This window comes from Cyprinodon tularosa, unplaced genomic scaffold, assembly GCF_016077235.1.
Source record: "Cyprinodon tularosa strain WSP-4 unplaced genomic scaffold, ASM1607723v1 ctg607, whole genome shotgun sequence".
Taxonomy (NCBI): Eukaryota; Metazoa; Chordata; class Actinopteri; order Cyprinodontiformes; family Cyprinodontidae; genus Cyprinodon; species Cyprinodon tularosa.
Genome location: NW_024039349.1, coordinates 390274 through 415044, shown reverse-complemented (window position 1 = coordinate 415044; position 24771 = coordinate 390274). Strand labels below are relative to the sequence as shown.

Genomic DNA, 24771 nt, shown 5'->3' with positions numbered 1-24771 from the left:
GTTTACAAAATGATCATTTTTATACAGAATATGTCAATTACAGTAGAGTTATTTTTTTTGTGACTTCTTCATTTGCAGCTATGTTTTATTATTGTTTTAGTTTTTGGTGAAGCCCAAGGCAATGCAATATAAGCAGATGTATAGGAACTGTCAGAAGTCAGATTTTGAAATATATTATTTTACAACTTAATACATCACTGGTAATCTTATAAATTAAAACTTGAAATCAGAACCAACCCAAGGCTTCAAAGTTATTGGTCGGATTTGTGCACAACAAGGAGTTTCATTACAGCACCTGTTTTCTTTCTTAAGTCCAAATCCTGGTATGGATAGATACATTTAGAGGAAATTATATAAAAAAAAATTTAAATAAGAAATTTTGAATACATTTCAATATTATGTAATTTGGGGGAATCTGCAAAGATACCAAAAGATGATGGATGCCTTTTTTTTTTTTTTTTTACTCAGTTGAAGAAATTAATTCATTTCATTTTTTTAATGAAATAAAAAGTTGAAAAGAATTACATTTAAGTAGATTGTTAATAAGTAAAACGTCACATAATGCATTCGTTGTAAACAAAAGAACTCCCTATGTAAGCGAATATGTTTATTTAAATTCAAGTATGTCTTGCACATTAGCCAATAAAAGGTTCCAGGCGCTGCTCAGAATTCCGGGGATCGTGAACGCAGCAGTCCACCCCAGCTGAACGGTGACTGTACACATTCAAGATGGCTTCTGCGATGGACGACGAGTTTGAAGACGCACCTGATGTCGAGCCTTTAGAGCCAACTCTGAAGAATATAATCGAGCAAAAATCTCTGAAATGGATCTTCGTTGGCGGGAAAGGTGGTGTCGGTAAAACAACATGTAGGTAAGTCAATGGAGAAGCTCTTAGCGACTTGAGTTAGCTGAAAAAGCTATCTGAAGCTAGCTGTTGATTAACGTAGACTTTGGGTATTTTTTTATTTTTATCTAAGTTATGTCAGTTTTATCGATGTGGACATTTAAGTTTATTTAAAAAAATCCTCTCTCTACTTTATTGCGATTAAGTTGGTGGTAATTATCAAATGCCAGGTTGTTAAATTCCATCTAGCACAGTCAGCAGCTAAAGTTAGCAAGCTGGAATAATTTAACGGTCTCCCTTCTTTTAAGCATAACCTTGGTAATCGTTTGCGTATTTTCTTCTCTTTAATCGGGAATTGTAAGATGTAAGTTTTGTTTACGAGCATTTTAAATTCAGTGGTCAACCATGTGATCCAAGAAACAGCAAGGTTAGCTTTAGCCTTCGAGCTAAACATGTGAAAGCATGACAGCTGCATGTCTGAAACACACCTTCCTTTATTTGACATTCAAACTGGGCTGTCTCCCCTAAAATTAAAGTCGTTTATTTTTCTACATTATTTTATTCAGATTGTAAAGGTTTTTTAAAACATAAAACTAAAAGCCAAAAAAGCTAAACAGAACTATTAACCATCCATAGAGCTGCATGCTATCATGAAACCATATTATATATATATATATATATATATATATATATATATATATATATATATATAATGAGTAAACAGATCACTGCTTGTCTAACCAGCTGGGGATTCAATGGGAAGCCTGTTTAGCCACTCAATAAGATGGTTTTATGGAAAAACTTCCTTCAGGGAAATTTCTGTTTGGCAGCATGCTAAATGTCAACTTTTTATCTTGATTCACAAAATGTAGACAATAAGTGTCTGACAAATCTTCTTTCATCCTTAGCTGTAGTTTAGCCGTCCAGCTGGCTGCAGTCAGGGAGAGTGTCCTCATCATATCCACAGATCCTGCCCATAACATCTCTGATGCTTTTGACCAGAAATTCTCAAAGGTGCCTACTAAAGTCAAGGGCTATGACAACCTGTTTGCCATGGTGAGTTTTTCAATCGAGAGACCTCTAACATGTCAGGATGTGGGTCAGTAGAATATGTAGCAAGAGTCTGCAACCTTTACAATCCAAATGGCTAAATTTGCATTCAGTCCGGCTTAATAAAACTTGTTTAGTCGTAATAACCTTTTTAAACATGAAAACTCAACAACAGTTTTTGAGTATCTACTAAAGGGACTTAGAATAGGGACTTTAAAAAATGAGGAAAAAAACTACACTTTTGCAAAAAGGGGATAAATATATTTCCTTGTGTAAGATCTTGATGTTTTTGGCCAATTATGAGAAAAACGGTTTCCAACTTAAAAAAAAAAAAAAAGACTTGCATACTTCTGGTGTCATTTCTCTTGGAAATTCAGTGCAGTAATTAAATGGACGGATAAAATGCATTTCTTATATCTACCTAATTTCTAAAACTATTTGGTGCGTATGATCTTTAGCCAGAGTTATGATGGAAAATTGTGGAAAGACCAAAGAGCCATTTGTGCCTCTTTGGTTGTGGTCCAGATTTTTAGTGCAACAGTTCATTCAATGTTGTATTTATTTTTTTTCTAAGTTCTTTGATGAAATAAAAACAATCTGAGGAATTTCAACTGACAGTGGCTCAATGATGCAGAGAACTTTAACCACAATCATCAGTTTAGTTATTTAAGATGTTTAAAGAATCGACTTAACGTCCTGCTTACACAGGAGGAAGCTAGTGTTTTTACTGTAATGTAGTTTAATTTAAAGACTCTCAAGCTTATTTCTTCATTTTTGTTGTGATCTATGATCATGTTGCAAAAGCATCTCATCTGATCCAGTGTCTGGAAAACGAATATAGCCATGAAGAAACCACAGAGTTTATTTATCTTGTTTTTTGGAGGGCTTTTGACATTAGTTCGGAATCACAAGGACACTTTACTCTGCATGTGAGCTTCACAAGCCCCATCCTTAACTAAATGGAATCACTGCAAGGCAGAAGAAAAACAGATAATCTGTAAACTTTGTCCTGTATGGTTGTTTTAAACAGGAGATTGACCCGAGCCTGGGAGTGGCAGAACTGCCTGATGAATTCTTTGAGGAGGACAACATGCTGAGTATGGGCAAGAAAATGATGCAGGAAGCTATGAGTGCTTTCCCTGGCATTGACGAGGCCATGAGCTATGCAGAGGTCATGAGGTGAGGCGATTGACCACATCCTTTTGTTGTTTTAGCTTTAGTACAACTGTCTTTCTAAGGAAGTGTTAGCATAAAGTGGCTGATTACCCATCTGACAGGTTAGTGAAAGGAATGAACTTCTCAGTGGTGGTGTTTGACACTGCTCCCACTGGCCACACACTGCGTCTGCTCAACTTCCCAACCATCGTGGAACGAGGGCTGGGTCGCCTCATGAAAATTAAGAACCAGATCAGCCCCTTCATCTCTCAGGTGAGGAGGGATGTGTTGACCTGTTTGTACCATCAAGGTTTAGAGAACTGTGAGAGAACTGTGAAGGAGCCTTTTATTGGATTAATTTTTTAATTCCTAGATGTGTAACATGCTCGGTCTGGGAGACATGAATGCAGACCAACTGGCATCCAAACTGGAGGAGACGCTGCCAGTCATTCGCTCCGTTAGTGAGCAGTTCAAAGACCCTGTGAGTATGAAATGTGTCACAGTACTTGTGTTTTTCCATCAGATTGCACAAATTGTTACTACAAAAACTCACTTTTCCATAAAGTTTTCTAATCTTCGATCGGGTTGGTTTTTGGCCGTATCAAAAATCTTATGTTTAGCAAAACTGCAATGGAAACACTTTTTTTCCCCCACATGCGTCATGTGATCTACAGCTAGATCTTACTGACTTGTAAAATGGCAGAGGAAGATGATGATGGGACGACATATTTTGATTGATGAGGACAATATTTACACCCGTCCCTGACATGTTTTTATCGAATGAACAAACTCATTCACATGCTATCTTGTTTTTTTTTTTTTTATATATAACTTAAATGTCACAGCGGCAAAATTGCATTATCAAAAGCAGAATATCAACATCATTTTAGATTAGATTAGATGAGCTTTATTGATCTCGCAGCGGAGAAATTCACTCGTCACATATTGGCATAGAAGTTACAGAACGTGCAAACAGGGAGGAAAAATGGTGCATTAAGAATAAACAATATATATACAGTATATCCAGGTATATACAGTATATCAAGATGAATAGGATTAAGGTGCTAGTGTACATGTATCGCACACAATGAAAAACAAAATAAAAATAAGAAATAAAAAAATAAGAAATAAAAATATGTACAATCCGGATGCTCACAGTTGTAATGGAAACACAACTAGTGGCACTCTGAACATGTAATATTGTTGCCATGCAGCTATTTTTATAATTGTTTGTTTTCCCTAAACTTGGCCATCTTTGATGTTTGCTAAGTAAAACCAGGAGTGATCAGCGCAGATTGTTTTCGCTTATTTCAAGAACAATGCACATCTCCAACATTGTGCCACACCTCTTTGTTAAACAAACAGCTTTACTTTGGACGTGTCGTGACTTTGTGTGCATGTACTAGGTCATTTTGGACTATTTTTCCCCTAATAAACTTAAACAGAACAGTCGAAGAACTTTACAGTTGTGCAGGTGTCAGTTTCATGAAGCAGGTTTACAGAAAACTTGTTTTCTAAACCTGAAAACAGGGAAACTCTGACTTTTCTGTTTTACAAAGAAATTTTATTCATCCTCTGTTTCAGTCACCATAGTAACCTTCTCCTCAGAGCTAACCTGGTCGGTAGCAGGTTTTCTTCAGTAAACTCGAAGTGTAAGCTGTCTCGGCTCTCTTTACAGCCAATCACGCTGTTTTATTTCCTGATTTACAAAGATTTTTGTCGTAGTTTTGTGCATAAAAAAAAAATAATAATAATTCACTAGGTCCGTTACACATTAGAATTTAAAAACAAACATTGCATGTCCGTTTGAGGATATATCTTATTGAAGGACGATCGGTACTTTTTCACAGAGAATTAAATATTTATAGGGAGAGGATTCTACAACTCAGATGACAGGGCATGAGATTACTTGTTTTTGGTTTGTTTAATATTTGTGAGATGCAGATAATTTTATTTTTATTAGTTATAGTTACAGTACATGAAGAACTACTGAAATTAATTTTTTTAGGTTACACTTAAATAGATTCATCTATTCTGCAGGGGAAAAGGAATTACTTTAGGGTTAGGATTCACTCAGTGATAACAACCTAATGAGTCTACTGGCACAGTCTGAAGCCATTCTATGGGACTGATAGCCGCTAATAACAACCATTTATTGGGATAACGTCCGAAGCGCAGCTGCAAACAGCCATTTAGTATTTACTGTGTAAAAGACTGAATCAACATGAGGGACCCTGAGATGATGCACAGGCTCTATATTAGAACATTTTTATTTTTCATCCTTACCTGAAGCCAGAAGATTTCACCTAAATGGATTCATTGATCTACCATTCAAAAAATAATCCCGGAATATTATCGTGGTCACAACAGGCTACGGCAAGCCGTTTTTAATGTACTAGTTCTACCTAATATGTATTTCTGATATCTGAAAAAAAGATTTATACATGACCATTTCAAACAAAATGACATTCTCCTCTGAAATTAATTTCAGATCTCCATATTCCTTATATTACTGGTCATGATTTGTATTATTTTAACTATAAAAATATGTATTTCAGATTACATAAATACACATTCAGTCAAGCTGAAGGCCAGTTCAAACGTGTAAACATTTCTAGATATATAAAACATAATTCTTACTAGTATAATTTTGTTTTTACTTTCTAAAATTCAGTTTCTGTATAGGAGTGATTTTTATTAGGAAGGATGTTATTTTAGTGATCTACAAATGGAACAACAGAGAGGAGTGCTTTTAATAAATGTAAAAACGGCCTACCATAGTCCACATCATATAAACGTTCCTCGAGTAACAATCTTCTCCTTCAGCATCTTCCTCCCCTTTGTAGCTTTAGCGCTGTTTCTGTCTTTAAAACACATTCTCCTTTTTTATTTTATTTTCTGCATTAAAACTGTAGTTCTAGCGGGGTGAAATTGGCACTTCCTGTTGTCACAGTAACTCGTTGAATTGGTACTCCACTGATAATGGCTTTCCATAGTATTTGCATACGCTTAAGTCTGAGTGGACCTACCGTAGTTAGAATTTATTGAACTAACTGATAGCAGCCATGGTGAAACTGAACACTCAGAGTTCCCGAATTTAGACTAAATCAATTTACATTTTTTAAACCTGCTCCATGAAATAGACCCCAGAAGGAGCAGCTGTTTGAGATGAAAAGTAGGTTTGAAAGCAGATCTCTGGTCTCGGTGGTTAGAGTGGAATAATTGGTGTATTTCTTTAAAAGTATCTGACTGTTCTGTGTTGCCCTTTACAGAGGCAGTGGTCTCGTATCTGCTATCCTTTTGGTTTACCTTAATAAAGGTTGCTATGGTCAAATAAACATTTCAATACCCCTTGCTTATATCTCTGTCCTTTTTTTACTTTGTCCAATCTTTTCTCCCATTCTGTCCTTTTGTTCTTCAACAAGGATGCGTTCAGGAATAAATATTTTTTTTAAATACAAAGAACAGTACATTTGTCCAAGTATAGGATTGTAAATTTTTTACCTGTGAATGTACCTCCATAAAAGGTATATCTTAATTTCTTAAGTAGACTTTATTTCCTACATGGAAAAGGTGAAATAATCTTCACCTAGTGCACAAACTTTTTTTTTAAACAAATGAATAAAGTTTCTGTTTTACACTAACAGTGTTTTGTTTTTCTCTAACTCCCTTTTCCTTGTTTTCCAGGAACAGACCACCTTCATCTGTGTGTGCATCGCAGAGTTCCTGTCGCTCTATGAGACGGAGCGGCTGATTCAGGAACTAGCCAAGTGTCGCATCGACACGCATAACATCATCGTTAACCAGCTGGTTTTCCCTGAGGCAGAGAAGCCTTGTAAAATGTGTGAAGCTCGTCACAAAATTCAGTCCAAATATTTAGACCAGGTACAGCTGTTCTTTCTCTACTTTTTTTCTAAGCCTGTATGTGGAACTTTGCTTGTCAATCTTTAGATTCCTGCACAAAATGCTGCTTTTTATCACCCTCATGTATTCATCCTATCGTCTTCCTACAGATGGAGGATCTTTACGAAGATTTCCACATAGTTAAGTTACCTCTACTGCCTCATGAAGTACGAGGAGCTGACAAAGTCAACACATTCTCCAAGCAGCTTCTGGAACCATACAAACCTCCAAACAAGTGAATTCCCACTTGTAGGACCTCATACCCCCCACCACCCCCCCGTCTGTAGACAAAATACTTCAACAGTCTAAACGCGCCTACTCTATTTTCCCACCATAACAGCCTCCTAATGATCCACGGTGTCCATCGAGGCAGAACATCACTACCCACACTCTAACACACACAGACTGCTGTACTGGGAGATGAGACGTTGCATATAAACAGTCTAACTCTTTAAGTTTATGTGTTCATATCCTTAGTGGCAGTGGTTCTAGTCTTACTGCATTCAGCCCGGTCTAAACAGAAAACTTTTATCCTCTGGCCGTATTTATTCGGCTTCAGCTTCAGATGGTGTGATGTCAGCACCTCCTTTTGTCTCTGATTTGGCTCCTGTCCCCCCCCTCGTATTTGAGGATATCCCTGAATTTGCGACTGTCTTCATCTCTGCATATTTAATCTCATCTAAATCACTATAACTGCAGAAAAAGCCAGGATTCTGGTTTTAGTTCTTTAACATTGTTTTCATTTCAGTTAAAGCCTAAAAATGCGTAATTTGCTGTTTGTTCAGTTTTTGGTTATTCAAGGTTGAGTTTAAGATTTAAATCCATGTTGAAGACCAAAGTGGAACATTTTAGTTAGTAAAGCTGAAAGTGTCTCCAGCTTCTCAAGATACTTCTTTAACATTGCTTAAACTTTATGGGATCACTGAGGAAGGGGATCATTATTCTGATATTTACAATATAAACTGATTGTGTCACAGTGACGTTTTGAGTTGATTGTATGAACCTTTGCTGTTGTGAATGAAATCCATCCTCTGGTTTGATAAACACTTCGCCAACAGGAGCAAACATGGTGTTTAAAAGGTCAATATTTCTCTGATGACGGGGTTTCATATCTTTTCTCTGTCGATTAATGCTTCAAGAATCTGTTTTCTATAGGTTTTATTTAAATTATTTTCCAAATTGTGAATTAAAACAAACTTTCCTCAGCTAAGAAACGTTTTTTGTGTCCTTGTTCCAGATAAATCATCTTTTGGGGAGGTAACAATTGTTTTAAGCAGCTTTCAATTACATATCAGATTAATGAGGAGGTTGTTTTAAAGGGTGGATAAGTAAGATTGCCACACTTTTCAGGTAAATTTCCTGCTTCTCCATAGTTAAGCCCAGTGTTTTGTCACATAAGAGATTGAATATGGTTTTAAATTTAGAAAATGCTAAAATACATGCAAATATAACTGAAATCGTTGCAAGTTTGTTTCTGGAACATTCCAGATAAGTTTGTAACTTCATAACCATGCTTGAAGTTTATTCTCATTTTACTGAGCACCAATGTTTGCATGGTCCGCTTGCTCCTGACTTCTAATTCCTTGCTTGTCCCGCTCGGCCCTGTGCGCTGCGGCCTGTCGCTTGTGGTCCATCATAGAGCATCACTCTCCCAGTTGGGGTCCGCGCTAACGAGCCACCGCCTCCTCCTTTGTTTTTTGGAGGGGATTTAGCCTGGGGCGCGCTGACCACTGGACACGGCCATGGATTATAACCATGCAGCCAACAAGGGTTAACGGGGCTGAACCCAGGAGATACCAGGGTTTTGTTTTGCGTTAAGAGTTGAGCAGGGTGTAGGGAAGAAGACGCTTCTCCAGTGGGGCCAATTACGCTTTGAGATGTGCTGAAGATAGCGGGACGAAGCACCACTGAGAGGTAGGATTGCATTTAGTGCCTCAGAATCCCATCCAACTAGGGGCTTATTTATTTGTGAGGTTTGAGGAGGTCTTGATGTTAATGCACTATTTATGTCCAGAATAAAATGTTTAATTTCTCTCTTATTAAGGTTAACTTCTGTTTTGGAAAGACTGATTAATGCATGTATGAAATGGTGTATAGTGTATCTGTTTTGACTTATCAGAAATAGTTACCCTTTTTTACCAGTCCTTTGCATTGTCATTAAAACACTGAAGTTCAAAAGTAGAAGGCCTGAGGGCTGCAAAATATGCAATCAATGAAAAACAAAAGAAATGGCGGAGGAAACTAGGATCCAAGAAGGAGGCAAGAAATGCAGCCACATGTTTGCATTTATCACAAATAAGGAGGTATGTGAAGGACAGAAAGTCTGGGATAGAAGATGGGGAAAGGAGAAAGGGTTAGGACAGAAGTAAATGTACAACTGCACACCGAAGGGAGATGGGAAAGGTGGCATTAAAGAAAATTTTCATATTCAAATTTTCTTTCTCTATACAATTTCTGACCTGGAAAATATTGAAATCAAAATCCCATATTTTCCTGACTACATTGGAACTAGGATAACGGGTTAAACTGATTCAGTAAACAACTTTCTATGTTCCTTTGCACAGCACTTTCACTCTGTAAACCTGGAAGCCTTGGCTACCAATGACGGTCACCTACACGGCCAGAGTAGCAAATGCTCGCTTCTGTGGCTTTTCCAAATTGCTCTTGGCTTGGAAAGGCAGCATCTACAAGGTGCTTTACAAGGAGTTCCTGGCTTTCTTTGCCATGTATACAGCCATCAGCATCACTTACAGGTGAGGCTTGAACTGCTGCATTCACTACTTTACATACTCATCAAAAAAACAACTTTCATGCTGAATTTGCGGCTTCCAGTGCTTTATTTTTCATGTTCTTTTTAAACGAACAGTTAACTGGCATAAGTGATTCTCTGATCAGAACTTTACATGCAGACTGTGACATAGTTTGGTTGAGGGTCAGCAAGGTGAACAAAAAAAAAAAAAAAACGGCATCAGCCACATTCCAGATTCCTCTGAGGATTTTTATTTGGCACTTTTCACTCTAAGAACCATCTCCCTGCGCTTCCAAGAACTCAGTGGTTGTATAACCAGTTGGCAAGACACAATTAAAAAGGTAGAAAAAAAAAGGGAAACAGAAACAAGAATAAAATGATCTAATTTACAAACTCATCTACATAATGAAATAGTCTGCAAAATAAACATTTTGATACAAGATAACTCAAAAAGTTACTTTATAGAAAAACGAAAGCATTATTCCAAAGGAAACCCTCTAAATGGTAAAACCCAGCAATGTACTCAATGACATCATCCGCCCATTTTAGCAGGAAATACCGGAACAAACACTGGAGAGTAAAAAGGAAAACAAATACCATGGATATACTTTGAAACAAAATATACAACTTCAAGCAATAACCCAGAAGTAGTAGCTTTAACCTAAACATATAAATAGATGGAAACTGCAACACAATGGTGCAAATATCGGTAAACAGAGACTGCAGTTGCTTAGGGGCCCCGTCACTGACACCTTGTAGGCCCCCATTAAATTGTGGACAAGGACGTCTCTTTGCAGATGAAATGGTACGAAAAATTCCTCTTAAACCCACCTGATACGAGTATGACTGACTAGACCTTATTTATACCCCAACAAATGGCAGATTTCAACAAGATGGTGAGCTGTTTAAACACCACACCAAGGGCAAAGCACACAGTGGTACTTTTAATTACTATGTTAATAACTGTGTATAGTTCATTAGATGGTTGGTAAAAAAAAATACACTCATATATGTTTCAAACCGTAATAAAGATCTTAAAATAACGATGTATTTCAGTATTTTATTTTTTACACTACGACTTGAAATTATGGATAATCCAGAGCGTTGATTAAAAACACAACCGTTACGTACAATGTGTTAGCGACGATGGATATAAAAAAAAAAAGAGGTACTTAAGCAGATTCTAGAAAAGAAAAAGGAAAGAAGAGCTGCTGGAAGTAGCTACTTCATATGGGGCCCACCCAGATGATGCTGCTTACGGGCCTATTGTTGTGCTGTTACGCCATCGCTGCAACATAATGTCAACACAAGCAATCCCAGGATAGTAAGTGAAGCAAAGTTGCAAACTAATGTTTAAATTTAAACATTGCGAAACAGTAAAAAAAAATAAGGGAAGTGGTGAAGACAAACTGAACCACTTTATCACAAAGACCAAATCTGACCCTTAATCTGTAAAAGCTAATCAAAGCTTAGAGACATAGACTAATAATATCTAAGTAGCTCAGTTAAGATACAAGCAGGACACATTTAAACTTAAACAGTAGCTTTCCAGATATCAAGAGCCAAAACTGTGACTCTAAGCTTTTAAAAATAAAACAACAAAAAGCTCTTTTAGGATTCCTGCATCAAGTGGAGTTAAAATATTAAAGGCTTTTATTAATTAGTGAGAGAATGAAGCGGAGGCTGAATAGATGACTTTTTGTGGATGCTGCACTGGTTTATTCTGGTGTAGAGAAAGCTAAATCAAAAGAAGAAGCTTTTGATTTATTGGTCGGCCGTTTCAACTCTTCGCTATGGTTCTAATATATGGCCATAATCGAAATGTGGAGATAAGGGATACAAACAGATGAAATGGCCACATGCCCTCTCCATCCTGCTGGGGCTCAGAGAAGAGAAGTCAGATGGCATGAAGGTCATCTGCTGGCCCTTGTACCTGGAAGACCAGAGTATAATATCTCTTGAGTAGCTGAAAACAGTTATTTTTTTTCTTGAGTTAAGCAGATTAGGTAGACATGTTGCCAATGGAATAAGACAATTGAAAAATAAGAAAAAAATACTGCTGTCTCTTATTTCAATTACATAATATTTATCTTATTTTAAGGGTAAAAACGCTTATTCTATTGGCAGGTTATATAATTTTCCCACTCAAATTAAGGGTAAATATACTAATTTGAGGAACATTTTACTCATGTTTTAGAATGGTTTGCAGTGTGGAACGTCCAAGCCTAGAAACACTGTATTAACTGTTAGTCATGCAGCACTTTCTGTGTTTTTTGCTTGCATTATTGGTTAATTGCACAAAGTGGATTGAATTATAAAGCTGGAGAACCCTAACAGAGTTCTTTAATGTAACCCTCAATCAACAGCAATCTCTTTCAGTAGGGCTACAAAATAGTTTAATCAAGTTACACCTTGAGAAAGGATATTCAATCAATTATTATTTGAGTGCAATGTGTTATTTTTACCATTTAAATGCAAACTTATAAACTTAATTCATTTAGATTGTATGTTGTAAAATCCTTGTTTCTACAATAGAATCAGAACAGTAAAGAAATCCTTAAAAGCCTTGCATTAACGTGACAGTCACGCCTGTGATTAATTTATGAACATGTTCTGCAGCTGCAGATAATCATCATTTCCATGATGCCTTGCATAATGCTCCCTGGATTATTTCACCCTTTCAGATTTTTCCTCTATGAGGATCAGAGGAGGTATTTTGAAAAGCTGGCAATTTACTGCAACCGCTATGCCAGTCTCATCCCCATGTCCTTTGTGCTGGGTAAGTCTTTATAATCTTTGACACTGTTCAGACATGGGGTTAGCTTTATGTGTGGCTCTAGCAACATGACACAAAACCTGGATCTGTGGGGAGCAGCTAGGCTTTGTGTCATTGCTGATGGTGGGAAATGTCAAGGTCTTACAACTTATTGATCACGTCAGACTTAATCAACACAACAAGTAATAGGTTGTTCAAGATGTACAACAATTGACATGATGTTTTCAATCAATGAAGGCACATTGGCTTCTTATTAAACAGTGAATCTTTTATACACATTTTTACATAAAAAAGCACATGAGATGTGTGTAGGGAGTAAAAAATGAATCTCTAAGACTTGTCTTCCTATTTAACTTCCAGTGGTGAAAAGTAACAAAGTAAATTTACTTGATTATTTTGCTTAAGCACTTTTTTCCAGTATCTTTACTTTACTTGAGTACATTTTTAGGGGGTATTTGTAACTTTCGCTCCATTACATTTCAAAGTTAAATATTGTGCTTTCTACTTTACTACGTTTGGAGGAAGCTGCTAGTTACTCCTTACTTTTGGCTCCTTTTAGCTTTCTAATCCACTGCTGCTGTTTTTCTTTCTGGAAATGCAATTTCAACATCTAAGACAGCAGCCCTTAGGACTGACTCTGTTTGCATGACGTTAAATGGATTGTAAGAAACTCAGGGCAGATATTATTTGTACTTTTAAAATGACTTCGTAATTTTAATAAGGTGTTGCCATGTGGCCAAGTTGTTGTGGTTTCTTTGCTGTAATAGATTCAACCTTAAACCTCTATTCCAAGAAGGAGAAAGAAAGAGAATCAAGACTCCTGTTTTACTTTTGGTTTGTTTTTAAATAAGAAATAATATTCAAAATAGCTGTTGTTATTAAGGTTCCTTAAAATTACTCTGAAAATTAGACAGAAATGTCTAAATTACATTTTTAAGTACTTAAAGGTATAGTGGAGGATTTTCGCGAATTTTTTAAAAGACACATGCACATTCACAACTCTGTACCCGCTCCAGAGAGGGAACATCTATTAAACGTGTGTGAGAGAATGTTTTCTAAAAGAAGATTTGCAATTTTTTCACTATGTCAGACTCACCACCGGTAAGTGAGAATGGGGACGAGCTCGTAGGACAGCCTTACATAAACATATCACCAGAATGATTGACAATTAGGAGGACCACTTATTTTGATGATTTTTCCACCTGGAAAAAGAACATCATCCACTATACCTTTAAGTACTTTTAAATGCATGTGCTTTTGATTATTTAAATATTTCCAAAAGTGAGTACTTTAATACTTTAAATTGAGTAGTTTGACCGACTAACTTTTACCTCTTGTACCTGTTGTCTAAGATTTGACGATGAGTATGAGTATCCCTTTTACTCAAGTACTATGTTGAGTACTTCGTCCCCCACCGCGTACTTCACTGTTATGGCGTTCTCAGGTTTGCAAGCTTCCCTCTTCTTCTGTTTATTGTAATAATGGTTGTACTGGCTTGAGTTCAGTTTCATGTAACGAGAACATTTGTAAACTCCAATCTTTAATTTTATTGTTGCTCTTATAAAAATTGCTTTCTCCTCTCTGATTGCACTTGATCTGCCCATGTCGGTACTTGATTGATTTTATCCTGGTTAATGACAGCTCTCATACTGCCATATTTACCATTGTTTTATTGTTGTTGCTTGTATACTTGGGATGATGGATATGAATCCTAAAAGCATGCCCCTGAAAGGCCCCTTCTCTCTTATTATTAAGTCATTTAAAAGCTTCAGGTTTCATAGTGCTTAATCATATCTGGGGTAAATACCTAGCAAAAGACCAGGAATTGCTTCTAATGGAAACAACTACAGGGCATACAGCCCAGAAAACTGTTCAACAACCTCTGTATCTGTGCTTATGTTTGCAGGTTTCTACGTGACCCTAGTGGTGAACCGCTGGTGGAACCAGTACACCAGCATCCCGCTGCCCGACAGGCTCATGTGCGTCCTGTCCGGGGGGCTCCAGGGAAACGACGAGCGAGGTCGCTTGCTGAGACGAACTTTGATGCGCTATGCCAGCCTCTCAGCCCTGCTCATCCTCCGCTCTGTCAGCACCGCCGTCTTTAAACGGTTCCCCACCATGGACCATGTGGTGGAGGCTGGTGAGAGTGGGGTGATGGGAATGGTGGGGTCTGCACAGGGATTAGTCAGTGGTGTTTCAGACAGAAATCCACATCATGATTGTGTGTTTGTATCTTTTGTAATCACTAGACCCGTGAAGACAACAAAAACAATCATTTATCATTTTATATATTAGAAGAAATACAGGGACAAAGAGATGCTTTTTCTTGATTCCAGTGAGGTATCCTTTTAGGTGAAAGAGAGAACACCAACTGAGAGACGAGCATCACTTATTGTGTCTCTTGACAGCTAAAGAGCAGAGAAAACTGAATGAAGCCAGAGCAACATCTTAGTTAGCATTGTGAGGGACCCGTTTCCTAAGTCACCAATGTTCTTCTGCTTGAGTGTTAATAAAAGACCTGAATATTCCAATGATATCAAAAATAAATTGCATACTAAAACTCCATAGATTACAGAGGTGTTGGTCAGCCAACTGGTGCAATGTCACTTTGTTGTAACTTCCAACACCTATTATCTTTGGGTATTTTTCACCCCATTCTATATTTAACAATAATCCAAAATAGTTTGGAATTCTGTGCTTCATATTCTATAAGTTTTAATAATTTGTTAGGTAAATTGATTATCATGTCTTTTATTTAGAGATTTTGTCATTAAAACAGCAGACTGCATGTTTTTCCTAAGGGCTACATAATCCCAAGGATTGAAAAAACAGTTCTTGGGTTGACAAATTAAGAAGGTATTTAGGAGGATAAGTCACTAATTTCACTGGAGCACTTTAGAAAAGGAGGTTACTAATGGGCAAAGGATCAAAAATCTTTGTGTGTTGTTTTGGACTTTCTTCTTAAATATGAAGCTTATTTTGGGTTACATTTCTAAAATGTTGAAAAATAATCTGTCATCCTATAACTAGTTTATACCTGTATAACTGTGTGGTTTAACCCATTATATTTATATTTGATCGTGCTATACATCTGTTCTATAAACCAGGGGTGGTTAGTAATTTTAAAACCAACACAGAAAGAAGCGGCAACAAAGAGAGCTAAAAGGAGAGACACCAGATGAAATGAATCAATTAGAAAAGCCTTTTTCTGTCATGATCGGTTTAAGGATTCTGACCCAAATGCAGAGATACAGTACCACTCTGGGACCACCAGTTTAACAGGTTTATTTGATGTAATGTGTACAGGAATTGGATCTGGAACTCAGTGGACTGGTGAACCGGAACTGGAAAGTCTGAAGGAGAGATCACAGTGATCAGTTCAGGGACCGTGGGAAAATTGACAGAGACTTGAATAGTGCTGGAGAGGGACTCACGTTTGAGGGGGCTCTTGTCAATCCTTGAATCCAGTCTGTGTGGGATTTTTCCAGAGAAGAGGGAACTCGTTGGAGAGCGGACAGGTAGACATACGTTGGACCCAGAGGAGTAATGGAGCGGACTGTCACTTGGATTTCCGATGGGACTTGAACGGCTCATGTGGATGTTTTCCCCTGCTCAGTGTGAACTCAGTTAATCCTTCCAGGGGGAGAAGGCCAGGCATTCAGTTACACAGGAGGGCTTCCTGTCGAAAGGCAAAGACAAAAACAATACTAGACTCAGAGAAACAAAGGCTCAGGTTAGACTCAGCTAATCTCAGCTTGGCTAGAGTACCCAAAACTGGCAAACACTCTGGCGTCGAGGTGGTGACAGCCCGCTGCTCAAATACTCCTCAGTGATGATCCAACAAGCCGCAGGTGTGCATGAGGGCCAACAAGGACAGGGCACCACCTGGTGGTGGAGAGGTGGTTGATGATTTGATATATATATATATATATATATATATATATATATATATATATGTATATGTATATATATATATATGTATATGTATATATATATATATGTATATATATATATATATATATATATATATATATATATATGTATATGTATATGTGTGTGTGTGTGTGTGTTTTTCAAGCAGTTTAAAAAAAATAAAACAGGCATTAAAAAAAAAATTAAAGAGGAGTCACATTTTTCTATAAAATTAAAAACAGCAGAACAGCATTTCCATTATTTCATTGCAAAGACATAACAGTGTAGCAAGTAAGTGAATTCAGCATAATAGTGGAGAAGTGTGTTGGAAAAGCACCAGTAGTATTTTGAACGGTGAGACGATTAGATGAGCTTCAGTATGTTAGAGTTGCTTCTAACCTACATGGATAAAGTCTTTGGTACTGGACATACAGTAAGAAGCAAATCCCAGGGAAATGTAAGCCTTAGACCTCAGCCAGTGCTTCCAGCCTAGGAACACCACTATTAAATCTTCTTCGCCATCGCCTTTCATCTCTTTTCTCAGTGAGCTATTAATGTATGCTGTAAAGTAAAAAGCAATTGGTTGGTTTAAACAGAGACAAAGACCACCCTAGTTTTCCTTTGTGCAGGATTTATGTCCAGAGAAGAGAGAAAAAAGTTCGAGGGTCTCCATTCTCCTTACAACAAATACTGGATCCCATGTGTCTGGTTCACCAACCTGGCAGCTGTGGCCCGCTGTGAAGGCAGAATCAAAGATGATCACACATTCAAGCTTCTCCTGGAGGTGCAGCACAGCTACTTCATGTGGAAACATTACAACAAAGGCTTTGAATTGCAGAGCTTTTGCTTTTATCAGAGCAGAGATTTAGATTGTATTCTAACAGCTGGTGTCTGTCTGTGTGACGACAGGAGCTAAATGGTTTCAGAGGGAAGTGCAGCATGCTGTTTCATTATGACATGATCAGCGTGCCCCTCGTGTACACTCAGGTAAGATCACTCACTTGGTAACTGTTAGGTTTTACCACATGCAATGTATCTTCTTTGTTAGTTTCATTGCCTTTCTTCTTTCTTCACAGACCTCTGTGTGTGTTACCTCGTTTTTTCAATTATAGACGTTCAATAAGTCTCAGTTTGTCCATTCTTCTTTGCAACATAGCTGAAATTGAAGCTAATACAGTAGGTTAAAGACCATCTGAAGACACCAATTTTCAAGCCTTGCCTCAGATGCTTAAATGGGTCTGTGTCTAGACTTTGACTGGGCCATTTTAAACAATGAATTTAGTCTAAGCAGAACTGTTTCATTGTACTGCCGTCAGGCAAAAAACTTGCAGATTTGAATCTGAGTTTGTTAAACATGCTTCGTGAAACAGACCCCAGGTCTATTACAGCTGATAAAATGCATCTCCATAGCATACTAAACCTGTTGAGACTGTATTGCACATATAGGGTATTGCACTTGGAACAAAAAGTTCAGCTTTTGTCTCATCTGACTGATGCACATTCTTCTGCAGGTTTACTGCCCCTCCACAGGAATGTGGCAATTTTGATTAAGAATCCCTATGTCTTTCGTTTAACAACCTTTTTTTGCCCACTCTTCCACGAATGCCAAAGTTGAGCACAGAATATCCCACCTGAGCTGTGGATCTCTGCAGCTCCTCCCAAATTACCAAAGTTGTCTTAACTGCTTCTTTGGTTTTTGTTGCATTTTATTTTATTTAAAATAAATAAACATGGGGATAATTGGACATCCATGCTTGTGATTTTTTTTTTTTTTAGTTATAAAGGAGGATGAGAGTCATGAATCTTTTCTTCTTTAACATCACTTGGAGTTAGTATGAATAGATTTGCAAAGTACTTTATCTCAAACACAGACTGGAGCTCTGTTAAAAAGAAGAAAAAAAATATTTTAATTCAAGTTGGTTTCTCTTCACAATTTTACTTTTATTATTATAAGTTTTATTAACGGAGGGTGTTCAAGGTGGCTCCTACTTTGTAAACAATGACATTTCAGCTCATTATCACACTTTTCACTATAGTTTTCACATTAAGAATTATTTTAAATCAGTTGTTTATTTGTATGATTTATTTCTTTTGAACTTATACAGCAATTTAGTAAGTAGGTACTCATCAACAATTTCACCTTACGGTAGCCAAATATGTTCATAAGTTGTTAGCCCTGGCTTCAGTAAAATACGGATGGGGAAACATAAACTTTTTTCTATGCATATGAGGGGGATGTTTTCTTCTGGTGGCGATCCAATCCAAGTGAAGAGATTCATTGTTTCCAACAGCTTTTGTTCGTGTTGCTTAAGTGACATAGTAATGGCTTCAAGTGCAGGGCCAGGACCAGTAGCGCTGGTAGCATCCTGATCAGCAGCTTTCTGTCCTTTAGATGGCATTTTTGGGCTGCTTTATCTTAGAGGGACACATGGCTGTCAGGTACAGCTTATGAAAAATAAGAGCACGTTTAGGGCATGCATACTCTATTTAACTGCCAACCCGAAACCCATGGCAAAAATAAATTGTAACACAATTATTACACAAAAAAACCCTGGTGCATCATTGCAGAAATCAGATATAAAAGCTGGACTTTAACACTGATCTGATGGATCTGTTGTCTCTCAGGTGGTGACTTTGGCAGTGTACAGTTTCTTCCTGGTGTGTCTGATCGGCCGTCAGTTCCTGGACCCGAGTCAGGGCTACCCGGGTCATGACCTGGACCTCTATGTGCCCACATTCACACTCCTGCAGTTCTTCTTTTACGCAGGGTGGCTCAAGGTCGTTATGAGGCTCCCTAGAGGTTTGCATTGTTTTGATGCGAGCAGAAAGCCTAGAACTTGATGTAAAAATATATATATATATTTTTTGCAGGTTGCGGAGCAGCTGATCAACCCTTTTGGAGAAGATGATGATGATTTTGAGACCAACTGGTTGATCGACAGAAACTTTCAGGTTTTCTATAACTAAATTTTCTTTAAAGATTTTCATATTGTCTAAACAAGATTTTTTGGCTAGCGACTTACACGTTTATGCTCCTTTAACTTTCCCACAATAATAATGTATTTATTCAGATTTATGGTAGAATGACTTTCAAGTAGTTTTACAATTAAACATCTATAAATCTATATTTAATCTCCCTGAAGTCAATACTAGATCCACCTCTTGTTGCTGTTATTAAGCTGACCTTTCCTGGTGGGTTTTACATCCAAAAGCTAAAATATTTGCCTTTATTTGTAAGATAGCTCTTAATAAGTTTCTCTTAACATCACATTTTCAGTCTGCATATAGATCTCTCCATCAGCAACATCCCACAGCATGATACTGCCTCGGCCCTGTTTTAGCCTGTGGATGGTGTGCTCAATGTAATCTGCAGTATTACTTATTTAAAGGATGTCAACTTTGGCCAAAGATTATAGTCTCATCTGACCAGAGGGGCTTCTTACAGATAATTTTTGTGATGTTATAGTTTTATGATTGCATATGGCTTTCCTTTAATATTTGCTTTTCTTCTTGCCACTCTGCCATAAAAGCCATATTTGAGGAAAGGACAGCAATTATTTCTCCTGCTGACAGGTGCATAGTTAGCGTTACGTTTTGTGTGCAGGTTTCCATGATGGCTGTGGATGAGATGTACGGAGATCTGCCGGTGATGGAGCGAGACCGTTACTGGAACGACTCCAACCCCCGCCCCCCGTACACGGCGGCTACGCTTTTTGTCCTCCGCAAACCCTCCTTTCAGGGCTCCACCTTCGACATGGCGTGAGTCTCTCTGTGTCTCCTCATGGGGCAATGAGATCCTGCTTCTGAATCCCCTAACTGGTTGTTTAAAACAGAGAGATTTTTCTCTTTTTTTTAAGTTTGAGAGAAAGATGAAACCTTAGTTTAGATGAAGCTTGTGGATTCTGGTGATTTTCAGACATATTAAACAATCTATTACAGAGATAATCAGAATTTTCTTGACAGGATCCCAAAGGAGGAGATGCACTTTCAGCCATTGGAGGACATAGCTGAGAATCTGGAGGAATCCAGCAGCCGCCACCCCAACATGGCTCTCTTTAATCGACTTCTCAATGTGGCTCCGTCCCCATCTGGCTTCATGGGAGGAGCTCTGCGCCGCACCTCAGCTCAGCTCCAGCGGCTCTACCACTCACCCAGCACAGACAGGTGCTCCAGTGATGATGAAGAGGAGGATGAAGAGAAAAGCTGTAAAATAGGCAAAGGAGGATCACTGCCATCAGGGCTGGGCCAGGACCCCCAGAGCACCGTCTGCAGCTTCAGGGAGGAGAAGAGTACAAGGACTCCGCTGGTGGATGTTGAGTTTGGTGAGGATCAGGAAAGAGCAGGTGAAAGCAGGGATGTAACATCAATTAAAGGGGTTCAGAGGGCCGAAGAGGAACCAGAGAAGACTTCCAGAGCTCTGGGCTCATCGCTTGCTCCTCCACCTCGCTCCTCCAGAGATACATCAGCTCCTCCTGCCTCTGCCTTTACTTTCACCTCACGCCCCCTTTCAGCTTTCCTTTTTCCCTCTACTGCCCAGTCAGGTCTGGAACACTGCAGCTCACAGCCAGCAATCAGTCTTCCTAAGGCTACGTCCGGCATTCCTAAACCACCTTCCACTGGAAACCAAATGTCCCTCCTCGCTGTGCCGTCTTACGTCGAGCCTCAGCGTTTGCGCAGTGTGAGCGTGGGCTCTGAGTTCACAGCATCCTGAAGTCAGCAAGCTGGGATATTTACCAAAACCTTGGTTATCTGAGCCCACAGAGGTTTTATTCAATAGGTATAACAAATCACTGCTGTCGAACTTGCTGCTGGACCACATAGTTGGAGCTTAAATTAATTAGGTTATATCATAATAGATTCCTTGATTTCTTCCCCCCTAACACTAGTTTTTATGCTAATTTATAGTACCAACACTAAAATCTTCTATAATATCTCTAAAGGAACATTTTGTTAAATCCATTTGTTTGCTGTTTATGTACAACAAACTAATCTGTGGAAATTTGCTGCATATGGATGTAAAAAAAAAAAGCAAAAATTTGAAAATTTTGAAAAATAAAAACACATGTTTGTATTCAGCATTCTTTACACTGATGCAACAAAAATAAAAACTGTCCTCATAAGCCACATAATTAATAGGACCCACTGTTTAATTTAACCTCTGCATAAATATAATTGTTATATGAAGGCCTTAGAGTTTTTGTTAGATGGCTTTAGTGAACAAACAGCATTACGAAGACCAGGAGACACAGCTGACAGGTCAGGGAGAAAGTCTACGAGAAGTTTTACTATAGATATCATCCCAAGCTGTGAACGACTTGCAAAGCTCTGCCCATTTCTGGGGATGAACATGGAGATCTAGCAAGGAGACTGTATGGTAGCTTTGGAGGAGCTGCAAAGGACTGTTCAGAATCAGGTATCTGTCAACAGGAAAATTATTATAACTGATAATATCTTGAAGCAATGAGGAGGAAATCAGGCTAAAGAAAGCATTTGGAAGTTGTGTTTCACTATAACTATCACATAAAACACTAACAACAGGAATATTTCCCTGAATATATCTTTAGGAATCTCAAAACATCCATCCATCCATATTCTGACATGCTTAATCCCGAGTGGGGTCGTAAGGGGTGCTGGTGCCTTTCTCCAGCTGTCAATGGGCAAGAAACGAGGTACACCCTGGACAGGTCGCCAGTTCTTGCAGAAAGACCCTGGCCCAGGAATCGAACCCAGAACCTTCTTGCTGCAAGGCAGCAGTGTTACCCACTGCAACACTGTGCAGCCCCCCCACCCCAAACAATTCCACTGAAAATATTTCAAAAATGACGATGAAATAAATCTTTCAATATAGTGATGTTTTACTGCTGGCAGTGGGTAGCACTGTTGCCTTTCAGCAAGAAGGTTGTGGGTTTGATTCCCGGTCTGGGGTCTTTCTGCATGATGTTTGCATGTTCTCTTTGTGCATGCATGGGTTTTCCACCATGGGAGAAGATGGATGGATGGATATTATAATGCACTACTTTGAAAACAAAGTCCAGTAAATTGCTTTTTTAAATTTTTTTTTATTTTACTATTTTGGAATAATAATGACCTGGATGACTGAGAATCTTCACCAGTATATATGTTGTACTGTCAACATTAAAAATGGGCATCACATGTATTTATTTCATTGCTTTTAAGATTTTAAAGAGCTGCAAGCTCTTTAAGATGATTTTTACATATGAAAATACTCTGTTTCAAAACCTACAGACATCTAATAGGATTCCCTTTACCAAGAGTCACCAGCAGGGGGAGATAACAGTCAACACAAAACAGGCCTGCAGTCCATATTTAATACAGAGAGCCTCTCCTGTTAATCAGAAGGCTGTTACTGGGGGTCCATGGTGACAGAGCTGGTCCTCCTGGCCTGGATGGAGCGCCTCTGCTTGGCCAGGAAAGACTGAGGGAGACCTGCAGCATCAGAGTCCTTCTGAGAAAGGCTTTGCTGCTGCAGATGCAAACAACAAATAACAAAATGGTCTGTTCCAAATTTTTGGTTAACCTAAAAGAGACAATTCACAGGTCTTACTTTACTGCTAATAGACTAGAGCACATCTCTTTACTCATATTGAAGGCCTGGCTTTGAGCCTTATCAGCTCTATGACTAAACAAGTTGTGTAATAAACCTGGAAAAAAAAGAGGGAAGACAACAGTGGTGTAAACCAAGACAATGAAGACTCGGTAGAACAAAACAGGATCTAGTAAAAGTCCCCAGAATATTTAGTGGCCATAAAGGGAGAACTGGGATTGTTCGATTACAAGTGGTAAAATAATAGTGAAGCAATGAAAATCACGACAACGCTGTAAAACAACCACTAAAGAAAGATTTAATATCAATACAATAATGTAACCCTCACACCCACATGTTTGATTCATAGAAACAAAACTGAGCAGATAGCATTAGACTCCCACAGACCTGTTCAGTTCTGTTCTCCCTAGTTCTATAAATAACACTGATTTAAAGCTCTATGTATTTTTTTCTGATCAATTTTGCCTCTCACCATGTTTTGCCACGCAGCTACGATCAGAATTTCCTCTTCATCCTGTCTGGATCTGATTATCTCATGCCGAGAGTCAAGTGGCTGCAACAGTTTGAAAATATATTTTAAAGCTGACATAGCGTCCTATTTTAGGTGATGTTGCATCAAAACAACTAACTCACCTCTGAGGCTGCAGGTTTCAGGATATCAGACTGACAAGCTTTATTATTGCTGCTCATTTTTCACTCAAATCCAAGCAGAGTTTGCCCCCCTTCCCCAAAAAACCCCCCAAAACACGCGTGACCGACCAGTTTGGACAGCAGCATCCCTTTGACCTGACCTGTTTGCAGATCAGCGCTGCTCCCGGCTGCATTTTTGCAGCAGAGTCCACTTTTTTTGTTGTGCCACTGATAGAGAACAATATGAAGAGGTGCTGCAGGCCCAAACGCCTCCTAATCACAGTCAAAGACACCATCCTGCTGACTCTGGCACATTCACTGTTGGGCAGTCAGTCACCAGGCAGGAGATTAGTGGGTAAGTTCCATGATACAATGCAATTATCTTGAAAGCAGATACTGCTAATTATATTCTTGTTTAAATGCCGGGCAGGGCAGCGTCTGTAGGCAGCAAATTCTGGAATTTTCTTATAAACAGATAACCAGTTATATATAAAATTATATCAAGACACTTTGTTTTTCTTTTTGTTAATGATTTTGTAGTTTTTTTTTGCATGTTAGAGACATTGCCTTTAACAAATGTAATTCAGAGGTTTTTAACTCTGGCATATTTATTTTAAGAGCATGAAATATTAACCTGAAGTGTACAAATTACATATTAAATATTCTACTGTGTCATATTTATTGAACAAAAATGCATCAAATGATATATCATGTTAATGGAAATGCATAGATTCTTAGTAAGAGGTTTTGATTTATTTCTACCTGTTTTTAGTTCTGATACAGTTATCCTCCTCCTGAAGGATGTTTTGGTAATAGTGAGTATCTGCCTGCTTATAGTGAACATATGGGATAAAATCACAGTTTTAAAACTGAGAGGAACATATATTAGGATAGATAAAGGATTTGCTGTAAGTGACATGAGTCAGTTTGCCACCTATTGTGGCATTGCGGTGCTATTTTCAGAATATCATACCAGTTTAATCCAACAGTGTGTTTGGATTTTAAGACCCTCTTCTTTTGGATCAGATATGTTTAAGGATTGCACAATGTTAACATTCTCTTGTTTGCAGCATGTCTTTCATAAAAAAGAAAATAATAATAAAGGATTAAGCAGTGTACTTTGTAATGAACCATGTGATGCAAAGTTGCTCTGATTAAAAAGCATAATTTGTCACTATTCCTTTAA

The 24771-nt window shown here is 38.2% G+C and overlaps 3 protein-coding genes across 5 annotated transcripts; 2 read left to right on the top strand and 1 right to left on the bottom strand.

Moving 5' to 3' along the window:
* Positions 1–687: 687 nt before the first annotated feature.
* On the top strand, positions 688–8158 carry get3 (guided entry of tail-anchored proteins factor 3, ATPase). The gene is made up of 7 exons (XM_038307299.1): positions 688–872; positions 1754–1901; positions 2926–3074; positions 3173–3323; positions 3424–3531; positions 6738–6935; positions 7064–8158. Exons 1-7 carry the CDS (start codon positions 730–732, stop codon positions 7190–7192), a joined length of 1026 nt encoding a protein of 341 aa, XP_038163227.1. The 5' UTR covers positions 688–729; the 3' UTR covers positions 7193–8158.
* Positions 8159–8285: 127 nt separating this feature from the next.
* LOC119797999 (bestrophin-2-like) lies at positions 8286–22009 on the top strand. Of its 2 annotated transcripts, XM_038307297.1 has the most exons (10): positions 8286–8867; positions 9518–9706; positions 12387–12481; positions 14385–14618; positions 17020–17174; positions 17300–17377; positions 19016–19168; positions 19262–19342; positions 19995–20149; positions 20354–22009. In XM_038307297.1, the coding sequence occupies exons 2-10, from the start codon at positions 9555–9557 to the stop codon at positions 21099–21101; spliced, it is 1851 nt and encodes a 616-aa protein (XP_038163225.1). In that variant the 5' UTR covers positions 8286–8867; positions 9518–9554; the 3' UTR covers positions 21102–22009. The 2 variants fall into 2 exon arrangements, with proteins under 2 accessions (XP_038163225.1, XP_038163226.1); XM_038307298.1 differs by lacking the exon at positions 9518–9706.
* Positions 22010–22547: 538 nt separating this feature from the next.
* LOC119798001 (protein Hook homolog 2-like) lies at positions 22548–23784 on the bottom strand. 2 transcript variants are annotated; one of them, XM_038307300.1, is made up of 3 exons: positions 23589–23784; positions 23428–23508; positions 22548–22928 (listed from the first exon to the last, which is right to left on the bottom strand). In XM_038307300.1, the coding sequence occupies exons 1-3, from the start codon at positions 23643–23645 to the stop codon at positions 22755–22757; spliced, it is 312 nt and encodes a 103-aa protein (XP_038163228.1). In that variant the 5' UTR covers positions 23646–23784; the 3' UTR covers positions 22548–22754. The 2 variants fall into 2 exon arrangements, with proteins under 2 accessions (XP_038163228.1, XP_038163229.1); XM_038307301.1 differs by having other exon boundaries at positions 22548–22874; positions 23589–23765.
* Between the last annotated feature and the right edge of the window lie 987 nt (positions 23785–24771).